Below are 19,034 nucleotides of genomic sequence, written 5' to 3' on the forward strand. Positions count from 1 at the left end.
ATTTAATTTAAAATTATTATTATTATTTTATTTTTTTACATATAAAAATAATAAACTTATCACATAATATTAAAAATTGAATGTCTTTTTTATATTTAAGTTTTTAAAATATTTTAAATTTAATTCATATAAAGTTTCTTTTATCATCACTTCAATATTTCTTTAAAAAAAAAGCAATGAACTTATTATATAACATAATATCTTAATAAATTAGTTCTATATTCATATTATATTGACATCAATTTGAGATTTCAAATTCAAAATTTTAGTCGAATTAACCAAATAAGTTAAAGATTCGAATAGAGTTGCTTCACATCATTATGAAAAAGCAATTGAATAATAGAAGAAAATTAGATTATAAAAAGTTCAATATCATACAAACATGTCATATTTCATTCCTTGACTTTTGTAACGGACGTGATATATGAACATTACACCTTACAATTATCAAAATCGAGATTATTATGGATTTGGTAAGATATTTCCATGATAATCAAAATAAGATGGGTTTTACCCAAATGTGGGTGATGGCTAAAGAAAGAAAAAGACCAACGGTCATTTTTGGGTCCAGCCAGGAAACCCCCCCCAGGTTCAGGCTCAGGGGGTTACGAGTCTGAGTCACGGTTAACTGATCTTTGGAGCCATATAGGGGTTTATAGGTCTCCAAAGAAACACGTAGTATCGAGTCTTAATGATGACAACGAGATCCCTCTGTCCTACCAACTCATTCACTCCCCACTTTAATCTGTTTCTTATCACTCTATCTGTCCCTGTCTCTTGATATTTAATGAGAGCAACCATTGGAAAAAAAGAGAAGAAGGAACAAAAAGGAAAGTGTTCTCTGGCAGACTTTCATGTAGCTTAAGTTTATGATATTTGTATATATAACACACGGCTCCAATCATAAAGCCTATCATGCTTAATGAAGGTTTAGAAAAGGATAAAGGGGAAGCCAACAATATTTTTGGTGCATTACTTATGTGTATAGTGCCAATATTTTTTTTGCTTTGGGGGCCAAGGTGAATGATGAAGAAAATGCTGCAGTTGTTTGGCTCAAAAGTTACAGCAGTGTACAGATGTTTTCCCTCGATTCCTTAGAATGTTTTATTATTATTCTCTTTGATTCTCAGGATTGTTCCTAAATGTAATGATAATGATTCTCTTGTTTTCTTTCCCATTTTTAGCTAATGAAGTCTACAGTTAAAATGAGCAATAGTTGTCTTCCTTCAATCTGTCACCAAAGCTTTTCCTACGATTGAAAAAAAAAGATTATAGAGTTAGTCATAGTAACACGTAAAAATGGGATGCAAAACATAATAATCGAAAATGCATCTCCAATTTTCACCATGTACATATGGAAGACAAGTCAAATTATTTGAGAGAGAAAAAAAAAAAAACTTCCCTTTCTTCTGCAAACCATTGAGTCTCTTTTTATGGATGAGATGTGGTTTTTGGATGAATATAAATATAGCAAAGTATTGGCCCATGTTCATTTAATTTTAACGTGACAAGCTAAGAAACATCCACCTTAGGCATATGAGAACAGAAGTAAACAAGGGAATAGACACCATTATTTTTCGGGTAGATGGTAGCTATCAATTTGCACATGCCCTTTTCCTGAGAAGTCACAAAAGAACTTGAATGAAAGAAATGTGCCCTTTTTTGGCCTTTGGGTGAATGGCCAAAATCAATTTTTGCATAAAAGGAGAAGCACCTGACCTAATGGATATACTCCTCTCGATGGCCCTTACCACCCCCACTGCATCAACATCACCATTAATAATCGGTTGTCTAGCTATCCCAATGTGCCTGTTCAACTCTCTTCTGTCACTGTATTGTTTTTAAGTGATCAATTAAGATATAAATTCATTTATCTTAAATATGATTAAGCATGAGAATTACTTAAATGTGACATATACATTATTTCAAATGTTAGATGCCATTATTACCTTGGGTCACACTAGCCCAAAGCTTTTTCAGTTTTCTCCATCGCTCTTCCCCTCCTTTTGACATCAAGGACAAGCATAATAGTCCTTGTAGTTTTGTCTTTAAGGTACCAAGTTTCAAGACATGTTCCCACTCCCCCACTCATAAAAATGAGAGTTCACGCCCACTTAACTGAAATTAAGGTTTTATGAAGTTTTAGTGAGTTGCTTGGTCTATGATTGGCTTCCCAATTGATAAAATAAATACTACCATTTTGATTTTCCTGTCATTTTCTCCCAGGAACATGATTTTAGTTGACACAAACCTCAATAAACTTGCTTAAGCTGAAATTAAACTCTCTTTCTTGTTGGGTTTTATTGGAAAAAGGAATGTTTTAATCACTTCGCATTAAAGAAGTACAAACATTCTTCATTTACATCAAACAACCCCTACTGTTCAAGCCCATTTATTTGACCATAAGGGAACACTGTCTGTGATCTGTCCCATATTAAATTAATAGCACCATTGAAGTCAGAATATGAAGATCAAAAACAAAATCCTGGTAGGGAAATAGCATTGGAGTTTTAATATGTTCTTAGGATATTACTTTCATCTCATTAAAATTTGAAAATATTAGTGATACACAGAGTGATTATTTGGGTCTCTTCCACTTTGGATTTTGAATCATTTAAACCAAAGAAATAGTGATTTGTAAATCAAGGTCATTTTAACTCGTGCACTTTGTCATGTTAGCTGCACTGATCAGGTGGCTGTTTGTGTACTTGAATATCTAATCATCCTAAGTTTATAAAGGAAAGCTGCTCGTTTGAAGAAAAAAAGAAAAACAAAGCAACAATCAGTGAGACAGAGTCCTCTTGCTGGTCTCCCTCGTTCCATGGATAAGAAACAGAATGTCAAAAGAGAAGGTAGAAAGGGGCAAAAAAAAATTTTTTTAAAGTAAAAGCCTGTTGTGTTTTTACACTTTCAAGCCTTTTGGTCCCAAGATGAAATCAAAAGAGGGAGATGATGACGCAGCCAGGCACGCCTACACGCGCAATTTTTCTGCAGAAGGGGTGTCCTTGGCTAAGCCTCCGACCCTAGCCCCCTCCTCCCAGCCACAGAGCCATAAGCCGACCCCAAAAATCTCTGCCAAAACCTCTCTATTAACTCCACAGAGTTTACTGCTAAAATGACCAAAAGAAATGCTGGTTCTGTCAGGTTTCTCTCTATGCTTGTCTGTCTTGCTGAAAGCCAAGGGACAGGATCAGCTGAGTCACCTGCGGATGTCCTCTATTATTTTGTATTACTATTACGTGGCAGTTATCTCTTGGGGAAGTACTGGTTGGACCCACAGGAGTTTTGATGGGGCCCTAACTTGATTGAGAAAATTAAGGAATGTGAGGCTCAAGATTTGTGCCCATGTACACGTTGGGGTCCCTCCTCCCTCTTCGGTCTTCTCCCACCAGAACAAGCTTGGACTAGAACACTGAATTAGCTAACCACTGCTTACTTACCGAGGTACTTTCCTTGTCTTTTACTATCACAAGTTGTTCAAGTCGGTAGCCTAAGTTTGGAAAATCACCCCGATCTTCATCTTAAAATATAAGTTGGCATGGGGGACATAAACTTGCATACCATTACTACTAATCTTCATCATTACTATACACAAGTACGTATATGTATGATCCTCTGTTTTCATCCATACCTCTCGTTTTAGTGCTTTATTAACATCTGATTACATGTATACGAGTCTGAATTTCTACTTGTTTTCAGCAAGCAAATGTCATCTAGTTTTATTGATGGCCGATGGGTGCCTTGTTGGAACTGAGTAAGCAATCTAGAACGATAGGACTGAAACTGATAGGCAGTGGATGAAACAGTGTTGCAATTAGGACCCCATTATCAAACTGTTTCCCCTCGAAGAAAGACTTGCAAACACCAGCCAGCTTTAGTTGCGGTTTCTTGTCTCGCCTTGAGGCATGCAAAATCTATAATTGGATCACATGAACCATTGGCTGCAAGGCTGGCTTGGTTTCATATCAAAATACTACAAAAGAACATTCACCACTGGCAGTCTCTGGTTTTAGGTACTCTAAAGCCCCCCATGATTTCTTGTGACAATAACAGGAAAGCCAAATGCCAATAAGGAAGACTGGTACTGATTTAAATTGGTTTAAGACTTTGACTCCTCAATGGTCCTCAGCAAGTTAAGGTCCCAAAATTTATTGGTTGACAAATTTTTTTAATGTGCCAAAATTCCATCGACAATAGGACAAAGTGCATAGCTTTTCTATTGAAAAAAATGTAGCACTAGTACTTACTACAGGAACCAAATAATTCTTTCCTATTAAATTATAAATTGCATAGATTTGATGGAATATATAATTATTGAGATGTGAGCATTTTTCCCCATGTCGGTGGGATTTTTTAATTGTTCAAGTGAAATCGACTTATAATCGAACTCAATTGTTTCTTTCTCTTGATTTAAAAAAAAATAGATTCTTTCTCTTTTTTTTTTTGGTAAAAATTATGCAAGGGTTATCAAAATGAAAGAAAATGAAAAGGAAAGGGAGGCCATTAATGGTGGCATAATATTTATGGTAGGAATGCTTTGATTCCTCTATGTCACCATCCTTGCCTGATGGGAACATTTTGCTATATGTAATGTAACTAGAGAGTGGTGCTTCCCATCTTCAGGTTCAGACTTCAGACCCTAAATATTAAAAGCACGAACAACCATAGAAACCTTACAATTAAAGTACTCAGCAACTAACATGAAGAAAGATAGTAAAATGCAGTAATTAAATTTTTAATTGAAACCATTTTAATATATTTTCGATCTTTCATTAAAAATAGAAATACGAAATCTCAAAAAAAAAAAAAATTTTCAACAGATGAAATGTAGAAAATATATATCTGTGACTGAATTTTGAAACTCAAACTCGAAATTTCAAAATTTTCGAGATATTTTTAATAGCATATTAAAGAGCAAACCCTATAAAAAAGAAGCCATAATCCGGAGCAGAAGAATGCAATCCGTAAGGACATTTTTCATTAAAAAGCAATGCTCGTAGTCATCCCCATTCCCTAATGATTGATGTTAACCATTCAATGGTTGCTCGAGGCCTTTTACTTCCATCGCAGGATAATATTCATAACAATAATAATACTAATAATAATCTTTACATTAAAAAGAGGCCCATTTCATTAAATTGTTCCAGATGGATACAGATAACAAAGCGTGATTCAGTTCTCCCTCCAGGGCCCCTCCTGCCAGCATTTTCTGTTTTGAATGTTTTCCTCGTTCTTTTTTTTTCCTTCCTTCAGAATTCATACTTGTTTTATTAAATTATCCTGTTTTTCCAGGTTTCTGTTCATGAAAAACAGTTCCTTATCTTATCTGTCCTCTGTTTTTTAACCAGATATGCTGGCTGGGATGGAATTATTTAGGTTACAACTTGACATGATACGCATTTTTTTGACTTGACCTAACCTATTAACTTGCAATGGTTCATAAATACGGCCTTCCGTCTTCATTCATACGGTGAGTAATCTGCTTTTTGTTGAAGAAACAAAGGTAGAATCAGTAGTTGAAACTTACAAATTTATGATTGAAATTTTTCATGTTTTGTTTTTTCATCATTTTTTTTTGAGAGCTTCGAATTTTTTTCCAACAAAAAGGAGGTAATAATCCTAAAGATTTATATTTGATAAATTATCAATATATAATTACAATTTGTCTTTTCATAAATGTGTAAAGTTTAAAGTTTATTAAAAATTTTTAAAATCATGGATTTTTGTTTTTGAGAGTTTCAAGCTTTTAAATTTATTTACTAACCAGACAGGAACCTTAAGTTAATTATTAGTGTATAGAATCTATACACTGATAATTTATCAAATATAAACTTTACAAAGAATTTCATGAGAAAATTCATGCCATAATTATCAAATATGATTGATTTCACTTTTTTTTCTTCTCTGTTTCCATTGCATAAATTCTATGATATGTTTGAGGCATTGTACTTAGATTTGGTTTGTTATTAATATATAAATTATAATGAAAGCATAAATCATGTAAAATTAATTAGAAAATTCAATATATTTATATATTTGATTGAATCTAGGAAGATAAAATTTAAATCTATATTTTGTTTAGACATTTCAAAACTTATCAATTATATATAGCAATTTTAATTTGTACTGAATTTGAAATTCATATATCTTCTCCCTCCAAATAAATTCAAGGTGGAGGATGTCAACCATAAAGGGAAAAATCCCAACTCCAAGTTTGCCAAACAATTAGAAAAAATAGTTGCCCTACCTCCATTCATTGCTAAAAAAGCCTATAACCTAACATGATGGCATGCATCCCTTGTGTGTTTTAGATTGAAAACTTGTCACCTCATTAGGGGAAAGCTAACCAATGAGGAACAAGAGTAAAATATACTCGTTAAGGAAAAATAAAAAAACCTAAAGTAGTTGCACATGGTCAATAATAATTAAAATTACACCAATGGCAAAGGATGATGCATTGTCAAGTCCCTTATAAATGAAATTAACTAACACCCTACTCCCACATTGTACAAAAGTTATATGCTGCAGGCTTTGGACCTTGCTAAGTTTACTATTCACTACATTCACTTTATTAAAATGCAACAAATTTCTGTACCCAAAAAGTAATGTAATAAATTCAGTTGTCAATTTTTAATATTTTTAATTAAATTTTTATGTTATTAATTTGAGTCAAATAAATTTTTAAAATTAATAATTGACTAATAATAATTATTTATTATTTTATGTCAAGTAGTGATATTGAAGTGTTATGATTTTATGGTCACATGGTCTACAATAATTACTTGTTATTTTTTGTTACCTGGTGTTAAAGTATTATGATAACATGGTACTTTTCACACTACATGTTAATATCATATTAATGTTATATGGATACAAAATGATATTTTGTTTAATTGTAGTTAGTGAATTGTTAGTTATAAGATTTATTTGATAAAAAATATATAAAAAATTTAATTAAACATAATAAAATAATAAAGGATTTATTTATTTTTTATATAATTGAATTGTTTTTAAAACATAACTTCGGATATTAAAATTTATTTTATATTAACAAAAAATGAATCTATAAGTTAATAATAAGGATGATTTTATATGGATATATAATGATGTTTAATGACATGTTTAATCTTAATTTCTTTTTTTTTTGTTTTTTGTGATGAGAACCTTTGTTTTAATTTTTTGTAATGATTGATAAAATAAGAATTAAACGTAACATATAATAATATGTCCATAAAAGGCTACAGCCAATAAAATACCGAAAAGTGGCATGAAGAAAACCCTGAGGATTACTGATGCTCTCTCACTGATTAAATTCAGCCGTTCGATTTCTTACCACAACGTACTTTCTTCTTCCAGCGCGTGAGCACACTCGAATCCCCTCCGAAATTTGCATACTTATAACATAAAGTTATACTTTCCACTTTTATCCTTCCCTAGTTATTCAAATTACAACTTTTAACATCCTCAATAAAAAGTACAGCCATTTCCATTTCTTCTACATCGGACACTGTCACCCTCTATAAACCTCAGCTCAATTCCTTCTCTCCCAGGAACTTAAATAAAAAAGAAAAAAAGAAAAGAAAAGGAAATGGAAAAACCCATTGTCGAACCGTGGAGGCCAGAACCGGTGCCGGTGCCCTTCAGGCCACCGGAGACGCCACGTGAACCAATGGAGTTCTTGTCACGTTCATGGAGTGTTTCAGCTTTAGAGGTTTCAAGAGCTTTAGCTCCTCCATCTTCCCAAGCTGCTGCTTCTCATCAAGTGTCTTTGAAAGGTTCTTCGAGTGGTAACGTTGTCATACAAGAAGACGTCGCGGGTGAGCTCGAAGACAGCGGCATAGTTTCAGGCAACCCTTTCTCTTTTGCTTCTTCTGAAACTTCCCAGATGGTCATGGAAAGGATCATGTCACAGTCGGTACGCATAGCAAGACAACCCCCCATATGTCAAGACAAAGCAATTTTTTCATTCTTGTTGAGGTTTTGGTTTTTAGTTTAACGTTTTCACTTTTCATTTTTTGTTTTGTTGTTTCTAAATGGGGTTTTTTCCTTAATGTTTTTCTTTTTAGTTTTCAACGTCTGGGTACTTTTCATTTTCTTTGTTTTGGATTGTTCTGTTTCGTTTAAAACAAAATATTCTTGTTTTGCCTTGTTTGTTTATAGGAACATTTACGGACTTGTGCAATAATTCAATCATTCAATCTCTTTAAAGTTCCATTTTATTTTTTTCTTTAAGAAAATCTCTTGTTAAAGGTTTCTTCTGTTGTCTCCTTTGTATTAGCAGCAAGAAGTATCTCCAAGAACTTCAGGGAGGCTATCTCATAGCAGTGGGCCATTAACCGGAGGTGGTTCCTTAACAGATAGTCCTCCAGTTTCTCCTTCAGAGATTGATGATGTTAAGGTTGGTTTTATTTAACCCACAACTGCCCCTGGAAAACATGAAGACATTCAATAATTTAGTGAAAGAAAATCGAAAGAAAGAACATTTGGGGAATTATGTGGGTTTTAACTTTAAAGGAATCAAAATTTTGTGGGCAAGTGTTTGTTTCTGTTTTGTTTGGGAACAATTTTAGGCAACAAAGCACCGATTTGAGCTTCTGAGTCACTGACTCAGAAATATAATTCTCAGGCTTTCACTGTAACCAAAGCCCTCTTTTATTTAACAGAGTAACAGACCCCTGAGCCACATAGAAAAGAAAGTGAGAGTGTAGCATGTGTTTATGCTTCACTTTCTTCTATGCAAAAAAAAAGGGAATTTTTTTTTTACTTGTAGGAAAGAAATCTACTTCCTTTCACTCGAGTGATTCTGCTTCGTCTAGTACTAAATATTTTGTTTTTGGATTACCAAAGTTACCCTTGTTTGGTGTTTAGTTCTGTCCCGAAATATTCACTGTCCTTTTGATAGGAGTAAGTACGCGGGACGCGTTGGTCCCCTAAGGTATTCGTTACCATTCACAAAATTGAAAGGTTTCATTTAATGGTCTAAAGGTTTAATTTACTAGACCCCAAAGAAAACCCGCCTTTCGATGGTGATGGTTAATAGTTATTATGTTAACAGGCTTTTTCTTTTTTGTTTTAAAAATATTTTCATGTTGAATTCTTAATATAGATGAAAAGAACTTTTTTTTTTCATTAACGGAAAGAGTCCCAATTTAGACAATTCACTCCAGCGAATGACCGACGCCCATTCACCTTTGCAGCAATTTTGCCGCGTCAATAATTCCCTCAATTCGCAGTTTCGTACAACCGCTGCGGTTGCTGCGGCGACCCCCGCTACAACTGCCGTGACAGGTGGCGGAAAGACGGTGGGACGATGGCTGAAGGATAGGAGGGAGAAGAAGAAGGAAGAAACCCGGGCTCATAATGCTCAGCTGCATGCTGCTATTTCTGTTGCAGGGGTTGCGGCAGCCGTGGCTGCTATTGCGGCCGCCACCGCCGCCTCCTCGAGTGCCGGAAAGGATGAGCAGATGGCAAAGACGGATATGGCGGTGGCATCAGCTGCCACCCTTGTAGCTGCGCAATGTGTGGAGGCGGCAGAAGTCATGGGGGCTGAGCGTGAGCATTTGGCCTCCGTGATCGGCTCCGCTGTCAATGTCCGGTCTGCTGGAGATATCATGACCTTAACTGCTGGGGCAGCAACAGGTATATAAAGATTATCCAACGTTTAAGGAAACAAAATTTAGCATTGTCCAATGCGATTGTGTTTCATTTCTTAAATGAAATGGTTAAAAATTTTTTGGGGTGTCATGGTAGCATTAAGAGGGGCCGCCACCCTGAAGGCAAGGGCGCTGAAGGAGGTATGGAACATAGCAGCTGTTATTCCTGTGGATAAAGGTGGTGGCAATGGGAGCAATGGTAGCTCTAATGGCAGTTTTAGTGGGGAGCTTGTTCCCGAAGAGAATTTCTTGGGAATATGCAGTAGGGAATTGCTTGCTAGAGGTTGTGAGCTTCTCAAGCGCACACGAAAAGGTAAATTTCATTGATACATGTGCTTTGTTTCTTGGGATAAACTGAGGAGAACAATTTTGTTTGATTTATCTGGTTGCTGTATTTGAAGACATTATTATACGACATGTTGTTTGATTATCCTTTCTCCATTTTTGTTTTGGTTAGTTAGATTAGTTTCAGATGGTGACCGCTTTGGTTAAATCTGATTGTTGCAGGTGACCTTCACTGGAAGATTGTCTCTGTTTATATAAACAGAATGAACCAGGTACGGCTATCTGGTTCACCGCCTTGTTTCTTTGATATTTTAATGAAAGATCAAATTGCTCAATTATTGGGGAATCGATTGTGCTTTAGATTACAGAAATGAGTGTGAACCTGAGAGGGTAAAAAGGCCCTGAACAAAAGTGAAAATTCTTAAAAGCGTGATGAGATAAATTGATCCGTTTGCTTTCTTTTTCTTCTTTGTTACATTCTTTTAACTCTTTTGAAACTTCTTTTTGTTCAGGTTATGCTGAAGATGAAGAGTAGACATGTTGCTGGGACCATCACAAAAAAGAAAAAGAGTAAGTGATTACTTTTGTCTTTCTCTAATAATGTGAAAATTCAGAAATGGATGTGGGTCTTTCTTTGTTCCATTTGGGGATTTGAGAAAGCTAGAGGCACTAAAGTAAAAGAAGATCAAAAGGGGTTGGCTTTAACCTTTAATCTTCATCACTTTTTTGAATTTTTCTGCAGATGTGGTCTTGGAGGTGATTAAAGATATGCCAGCATGGCCTGGCCGCCACTTGCTTGAGGGTGGAGAGAACCGGAGATACTTCGGATTGAAGACCATAATGCGCGGGGTTGTAGAATTCGAGTGCAGGAACCAGAGAGAGTATGATATTTGGACTCAGGGTGTGTCAAGGCTCCTCTCCATTGCTGCAGAGAAGAACAGCAGAAATAAAATTTGAAGCTTTGGGGTACATTGGGGGAAGAAATCTAGCAAAACAAAAGCGGGGTTGGGGGTATATATACATATTGGGGATTATAGGATCAAATGCCTCTTATGAGCATATCAGATTTTTGGAAAGATTTGATGGGGCTGTGATTTTTGGGTGTTTTCTACTGTAACAAAAGTTGAAATTAAAGAAAAAGTTATCCAAATGAGTTTGTGGGCTGTTGTTCTTATTTTTGAACTGGAAAAGAGTGAAGTAATTTGAATCAAAGTACCCAAATCCATGTGATCCAACTCTCTTGTTCTTTCACTGTTGAGGAAAGAAAAGTTTGAGTATCTTGGACCGGGGATGGTCAAAAAGAGGGAGAAAGGAATCCCATTTTGATGAAGGAATAATATTTGAAGATGATAAAGACACCCCCGATTCTATGTGCTTTATTATTTATTCAAGTGAGCTGAGCTTTTTGTTTCTTTTAAATTACCCTTTGGGCTCTTAGTTTTAGGTGTTGTATGTAGTGGGACTATGATTGTCTTTGATTTGTATGTTTCATTTTAATATATGATAATAATCTGGCTTGGACTAAGTCAATCAAAAGAGTTTGGTGAAAATATCTTATTTGTGATAGCTAAGAGAGGATGAGAACCCAGATCTTAGTTGTCAGAGGAATGTTTGAAATTTAACAATTTCTTAGAAACTGTCTCAAATGATGCTTTCAGACTTGGATGAATGAGCACTCTCTGATAGATTCTTGCTTTTATATACATATATATATATATATTATATTATCTTAATTAAATTGTATAATTGTTTGCTTTGTTAATGACAATTATTCTTTTTGGACTGTTGTGAGTTTAGGAGTTTGGGTTGCTCCAATGAATGACTTGTGAAACTGTCTTCTCTGTTCTGGGGGACCACTAGAAATCTGCCTTCTACCTTCTTAATTCTGCACACTGTTTCAAGTTTTGATTGGTGGATGTGGGTGGGAGAGCTGGGCTCTATGCAAAAGCTGACACGAATTTGTTGGAGGAGCTGCCCAACTTGTAACTTGTAAGCAAGGCTCAAAGGGTCAGCCTGTGCTACCTGGGCCTGCCATCTAACTGCATTTGATCATTGAGAAAATGGTTTAGCCAATTTAACTCATTGTGGGCTTTCCAACTATTTAATGTCTGTCTTCAAATTCATATACAGTAGGATACAGAATGAAAACGATCAAAATTTAAGAAGCAAAAAGAATTTGTAATTGCAAAACAAGAAAAGCGTGATACCCTGCAGGAAAGAGGAATTGAAGAATGTCCCTGCCAGCTTTATAATGAGAGGAGGGTGAAGATAGATAAGGGAACACTAATAGGGAAAGAAAAACCCGAAAAAGAACGGTTACTGTCGCCAAAGGGAAGAGCAAATTAACAGAAATCATATTATGATACCAAAATCAAATATAGTAATAATATGTACATGTCCTATTCACCTGTATTTTGACAAGATTTACATGCTTAAGGTTTTATATTTGGGCAGTAATTGTCCTGCTAATAAAGGAGTCAGGAAGCTACAGAAGGATGGATAGAGCAGAGGCGCCATGAAGGTGCTTAGCCCTCAGATGCCCCGAGTATTCAAATGAAAAGGTTGATAATGTCCAGATAAAGAGAGACTGAGGCCGAAACATATTCATCATAGCTGTAATGCTTGAGTCAACTTACCAGTGTCATATACTATAAAACCATAGAAGATGATTGCAGCAATGCTAGCTTTCCAAGAGGCAAAAAGAACTGTCCATTGGAGAAAAAAAAGTCCATAAATCAGAATTTAGGAAGTAGGAGAGAAACAAGCAAAATATAAAAAAACTGGAAGAGAGGGAGGAATCTCAAGTATAGGAAAATGAAGGTATGGAAGCGCAAAATAAACCTGCATGAGAGCAAAACCACAGAGCAGACAAGAAGGGTCTCCAAGGAAGCTACAATCATAGCCTTTGTTAGCTGCCTCAAAATGTGTAGAGTGTTAAGGATTCCGACCATAACACTTGTCAGAACTACAGCCTCCAATACAACCCTCCCTACAAATTAAGAAAGTTAAGAGGCTAAGTAAGAGTTAGTAAAAAATGAATTAAAGAAATGAGTTAAATGATAAATTTAAAGTTTTTAGGGGAGGTAAAGTAAATATAATAACCAAATAAGGAAAAACCTTTTGGGTCAAAAGGCAATTTACGCAAAGCCAGGCCCCTCCAACCTATTTTATTGTCAAGAAAACTTTGGCCCAAGAAACACACTTGGGTCTAGATATTTAGGCCCAAAGTTTAACCCTTAACCAGCTTTTGAATTACTCGCTCCGATCAAAATATCTACCTGCTTGATATGAAGTCAATTCCTTAGGCCATTGGCGTGGCTATAGAGGGTGTCATACGCACCAGAAACTTATCCCATTAATCCCATTAATGCCATAAATCTAAAGCAACAAACAAACTTAGTAAAGATCTGAAAAAAAGGAGGAAGCAGAAGCAACAAGCTAAAGAGTGAAAGACATGTCTGCTCCCACAACTTCTGCTACAAATGTTTTTGGGTTCGGAAGCTTCACCACCATGCTTCAGAAGGTGGACTCAGTTACCACTTCTTCGCTTCCTGTTCCACCTCCAAAGCCGCTTCTGATTGCCACGCCTTGTGAAGCAGGAGAATTCCCACTAATCATTTTCCTCCATGGTTACCTTCTGTACAACACTTTCTACTCTCAGCTTCTCCAACATGTTGCTTCCCATGGCTTCATTGTCATTGCTCCTCAGGTAGCCCTAAATGCTAATCTGTTTCCTTTTCCCTTATGCCATGCATAAGCATAATTGTGTGTTATCTCAACGCATTTTTGCTGTTGTTGTACATAGTTGTGGAAGAAAATTATGATTATTTTAGTTTTCCCACTGATAACCTTGATTTTTTTTTTTCTAAAATTGGGAAAGTAGCTCAAGCTTTGACAGCCATGACCTGCATGACGGAAAAGAAATTTAGATGCCCCTATGCGTGTATTGTAATTTGATGAGGTCCCGAATTTCTTTGGAGTTATTATGGTCCACAAGTCAGCATGAATTCCCTAGTGTTACCACCCAAGCAGTCAAAGATGACACCTATCCTAGTTAACTTAGCCAATAAGGCAAAACAAGCAAGTGTGAAAAGCTTGGGCTGTTTATTATGCTCAGTGTTCCAAGGGAATTCTGGAAGCACTAAGGCCACCGATGATTATGTTTGGCCAAAAAAATGGTAATGACGTGATTGGTACTAGGTGAGCCAGAGGGGTAAAGATAATTGATTATGCTAATATAATTCTGTTTTACCCCCTTCTTTAGACTCTCCTGTGCATATAATTCTCCCAGCTATGTCCCTTCAGATTAAAAGCTGCTGTTATAGTTCAGTAGTAGTACTAATTCGTTCTCATTCAAGAGGATGTTGAATGCTATATACTTCGATGATTTTTGGTTTTCTTGAATGTTGAATCCTATATACTTTGATGATTTTTGGTTTTCTTAATGTTGATATTGTCTGATATGGACCATATGGTGTATTCTGCTATTAGTTTGTGTTCCATTTTCTAAGGCCAGAGCTGAAAAGGGACTTCAATGAATAATATAGAGAAACAAAAACCAACACAAAATCAAGAATCTAATCACTTATAATTGCTACTCTGTCTTTGGCTCATAGCAAATTTCTGCTTAATTCATACTCAACAGTTGTACACCGTGGCTGGAGCAGATGCAACTGATGAGATTAAGTCCACAGCTGCAATAACAAGTTGGTTATCCAAAGAAGTACTGCAAGGCTTGCTTCCACCGTATGTTCAGCCAAATTTAAGCAAGCTCGGACTCGCTGGCCACAGTCGAGGAGGCAAAGTTGCTTTTGCACTAGCTCTGGAGAAAGCAATGACTACATTAAAGTTTTCAGCCTTAATAGGTGTAGACCCCGTCGATGGAATGGATAAAGGGAAACAAACGCCTCCTCCAGTACTAACCTATGTTCCTTATTCATTCAATCTTGATATGGCAGTGATGGTTATTGGTTCAGGCCTTGGTGAAGTGAAAAGAAATTCTTTGTTCCCCCCTTGTGCCCCTAAGGGAGTCAACCATGAAGATTTCTTCAAAGAATGTAGGAAACCGGCTTGTTATTTCGTTGCAAAGGACTATGGTCATCTTGATATGTTGGATGATGATACTAAAGGGATCAGAGGACGCTCATCGTATTGTTTGTGCAAAAATGGGAAGGCTAGGGAGCCCATGAGGAGGTTTGTTGGAGGAGTTGTCGTTGCTTTCATGGAAGCTTATCTAAATGGAGATCAAACTGACTTGATTGCTATAAGAGATGGGTATGAAACTGCACCTGTGGAGCTTAAAACTGTTGAATTTCTTGTTTAACACTTAAATAGGTTGGTTAAGGAGTTAACCATACTAGCAACCAATATGTAGTATCAATATTGCTAATTGCCCTTTGATGACAGTATTATATGGTCAAAATCTTTTCTTTCTCCTTAGGAATTTGTGATAATTACGAGTCTGGAATTCTTTCACAGTTCAAACTCCAAAGCTCAACCCAATACCATCTTTTGATAGCTAACAGGGTCTTTGCCCACCCAAACGAAGGTCATTCAGATCAAAGAAAAAGTGTAATACCAAATTACTCACATTAATAATCACTACTCTATGACCCAAACCTTCCATCAACTTGAAGGATTTCGATTTTCACTACCAAAGTAAATTCTGATGATATTGATGTTGTTCCAGCCATCCCGACCGTAATTTTGTTGAAAATTTTCAATGGAAGAGTCAGTAAGTTAAAGCATCGGAGCTAGCCCAACCTTGTAACTGGGTTGGACACCTTGAGCAAAGATTTTGAAGATTTAGGCTCAGTTCAGTTCAACCCGAATGGAAATCTTCATTCCCAACATCCTGCTACTCTTTCTGCTCCTCCAACAAAATTATTACCACTCTGCATAATAGAAATCAAAATTACCTGTTGTTTTATTATTAACAATAACACATTTAATCATAAAGTCAACACTGCCTGTTTGATGAGATATTGACATAATTCGTACTGAGATTCGACTTTATGCTCAAATATAAAATTAATTAATAAATTAAAAATATAATACAAAAACAGTCGAATCTTACGAGATTAATATTTATATTTTTCATATAATTATTTAATTAATTATAAATACTCATAAATTTAAAAGTAATATACCTTGTTCTAGATATCGTAATTAAGAGTCAATTAAATCAAAATCTTTGCTTCTTAGGATTTATCAAATCTTCAATCACCCAAGTGTTTGACTTTTAACAATAATCCACACAATGTGACCGAATAAGGCGTTTTCAAAAGTAAGATTTTACTTGTGCTAGTAAGTTTTTGTTTCTAAAACAACAAGATCAAAAGCTCTTAATTTAACTAAGTCTCTATGAACTTAATTAATTTCTCATTTTATTTTGATTCTTTTCAATTAAGTCCAACTTAATTAATTATCTTTATTTAATCTTAATCATGTCACTTAATGTGTGTGATCCATTAACCTTCTAACATGTTGACAATAAATATAAATCCTAATTAAATATCAATTTGATAATTAATTTATATTTATAGATCATGAGCGGCACTCAAATGTTAGAGAGTTAATTAAAGAATTTAACAAAGTCTTTTAGTGATAAGTCTTTTAGTGCAATACAGTATTTTCATCAAATATCCCAGATATGTCATAAAGCATGACTCAGTATCTACTTATAACATTCCATATTGGTTCTCATAATTTATGATTAACCTTATGATTTTAAGAAACTAATTTTCCTCAAATTCATCATGCTTTGATCAAAGACTTTATATAAGTTAATAAAAAATTGAAAACAAGTGATATACATTCCCTCATATCACTTGGAGTGATGAATTTCTTTTAACCACTCATTCACCTTCACATGTTTCATGGCATTTCCAAAAATATCTTGTTTAGGCATTTGGTTGCCTCCAGGCCCGTAGAGATGAAATCAAAGTATGTTATTTTCCATACAAGTTGACTTAGTATCTCAAATCCTAGGACTAGTTGCACAACAATCACATGAGAATATATTTCATAGACATTTGAGTAAAATATCAAATAAAATTCTCATAGTGGGTCATATTCAATGAACTTGCTCTTTAACAAATATCTACATGTTATCCTCAAGTATCTCATATATTTCAATTTATGATATCGACTATTTATTTTCTAAGTAAAGAGGCTTAACATGTACTAGTGTTTGAGTATTGTCAATGCCCTATCTTAACAATACAATGATCAAGAAAAATTTTAAGAACATGGCTTTAATGTATAGTGATCTCATAATTGTAATAACTTTACAATTCCCTTGTAAGGTTTTTATGTTTCATGAGTTTTATCCAATTAATACTTAATAACTCTTTATTATTATACTAACATGAAAAAAAAACCTCTATTACATATAGTTATGTGATTAAATATGTATTAAATAACAGTATATATTCTTTGACCAATCTAATTGACTTAAAGGTATATACCAACAATTTAAGTTGCTGTTAATTTGCAACTATCTCGAAGGGCCAAGGCTGATTGGAATTAATAGTGAACATTATTACCTCGGGACCGCCCAACATTGCTGCGACTGAATGTTTACAAACATAAATAGGAAAAAACTCGTGCAGTCAAAAATTTTAGAACTAATATTGAAACGCGCAATGCATTTTTGAACCCATTTTTGGAACTTGAATCGTTAAAACAAACTGGCCAACTCTGTCTCAGCAACTTCCAGCAACCTACGCTCTAGGTCCAGTGTTATTATACAAGAATAAAGTCTATAAATATCTCCCATGCTTAAGCTTGTGGCAGCCAAGCTCGGAACATTTTCTTCAAGCATGGGAATATTGGACAATGTCAAGGCATTTTCCTTTCAATCGTCCTATTCATTGGCCAAAAGCTTGGCAATTATGAGCCACCGGCATTGCCACAGCCAGCTGCCTCCCCTGTTGATGACATTGAAGCAGCAGTACTTGAGCTGCCGGTGCACGCTTCTGCTGCAAGAAACCAAGATCTCCAGCAGCTCACTACTTTTGTAGCTCTTCAGCAGAATCTCCAATGGCAAAATGTAATCTTAACATTTTGCTTCACGTTAGCTATTGAAGTATCCCTACACCAGCAATCTTCACAAACCAATCAGACCCAATATTCTTCCATTTTTATATCTTTGGCTAGTTTGTTCACCTTTCTTCTTCTTTTGGTTGTAAAGCTAATGGATGGGACGTTTACCAAGATTTCCCAAGTGTTGGAGAAAGTGGCCATCCTCCTTGCCGCAGCTGCGTTCTGCTACATTGTCGCAATCCCAATTTCACCTGGCCTCAAGTACACCATTTGGGCTATCTCCGCTATCTCCTTGCTTATTGCTCTGGTCTGTAAATGTATCCATGTCACGGGCAAAGCTGGTTAGAGTTAGTCATATCCCGTTTCAGCTTTCAAATAAATTGAATTATGGTCAAGAGAGAACGCTTGTGTTCTTTCCAGTTGCTCTGCATGGAGGAAATTATGGTTTTGCTTTCTTCTCTGTTTTATAACCAAAGAGCCCTAATTAAAGTCTTATGTTTTTTTTTTTTTAAATCTAATTAAACTCTTCTCTATTAAATTACAGTAAAATCTCTAAAAAAAAATACCCTTGAAACTATTAAAATTTATTAATTAATCGAGATATTATTTAATTAATAAATTAATAATTTCTATATTAATTATTAAAAAATTAATTTATCAAGGTATTTTTTATTTTTTAAAATATTTAACTTAATACATATTTGTGTATTGTAATTATACGAATATTACGTAATTATCAAATTATGAATGATCATTATTTTATGTGTTTGTTTAATCAAAATAAGTTCATGAATGTAATTAATCTTATTAAACAGAAATTATGAATTTATCTATTTTTGCAACAAACTAAAATTACATTTGATATATACTTAATTAATATACTTAATGAACATTAAGTAAAGCAAAAACATCTATAAAAAGAATATACAATATCACAAACTGTAAAACTAAACACAATAACCTCTTGTGATGTAAAAAAATCAACAACGATGGATAAAATGCGTCAAGCATATATAGAAAATCTAAATTGTACCCAAAAGCAATCGTAAC

General features: G+C 34.9%; 2 protein-coding genes across 3 annotated transcripts; both read left to right on the forward strand.

The window, feature by feature from the left end:
- LOC18603048 (VAN3-binding protein) lies at positions 7,484–11,488 on the forward strand. 2 transcript variants are annotated; one of them, XM_007034790.2, is made up of 7 exons: positions 7,484–7,915; positions 8,279–8,398; positions 9,198–9,639; positions 9,751–9,966; positions 10,161–10,210; positions 10,451–10,508; positions 10,681–11,488. In XM_007034790.2, the coding sequence occupies exons 1-7, from the start codon at positions 7,589–7,591 to the stop codon at positions 10,893–10,895; spliced, it is 1,428 nt and encodes a 475-aa protein (XP_007034852.2). In that variant the 5' UTR covers positions 7,484–7,588; the 3' UTR covers positions 10,896–11,488. The 2 variants fall into 2 exon arrangements, with proteins under 2 accessions (XP_007034852.2, XP_007034851.2); XM_007034789.2 differs by having other exon boundaries at positions 7,485–7,915; positions 8,282–8,398.
- Positions 13,226–15,377, forward strand: LOC18603049 (chlorophyllase-2, chloroplastic). Its single transcript, XM_007034794.2, has 2 exons — positions 13,226–13,647; positions 14,584–15,377. Exons 1-2 carry the CDS (start codon positions 13,393–13,395, stop codon positions 15,259–15,261), a joined length of 933 nt encoding a protein of 310 aa, XP_007034856.2. The 5' UTR covers positions 13,226–13,392; the 3' UTR covers positions 15,262–15,377.

This window comes from Theobroma cacao, chromosome 4, assembly GCF_000208745.1.
Source record: "Theobroma cacao cultivar B97-61/B2 chromosome 4, Criollo_cocoa_genome_V2, whole genome shotgun sequence".
Classification (NCBI taxonomy): domain Eukaryota; kingdom Viridiplantae; phylum Streptophyta; class Magnoliopsida; order Malvales; family Malvaceae; genus Theobroma; species Theobroma cacao.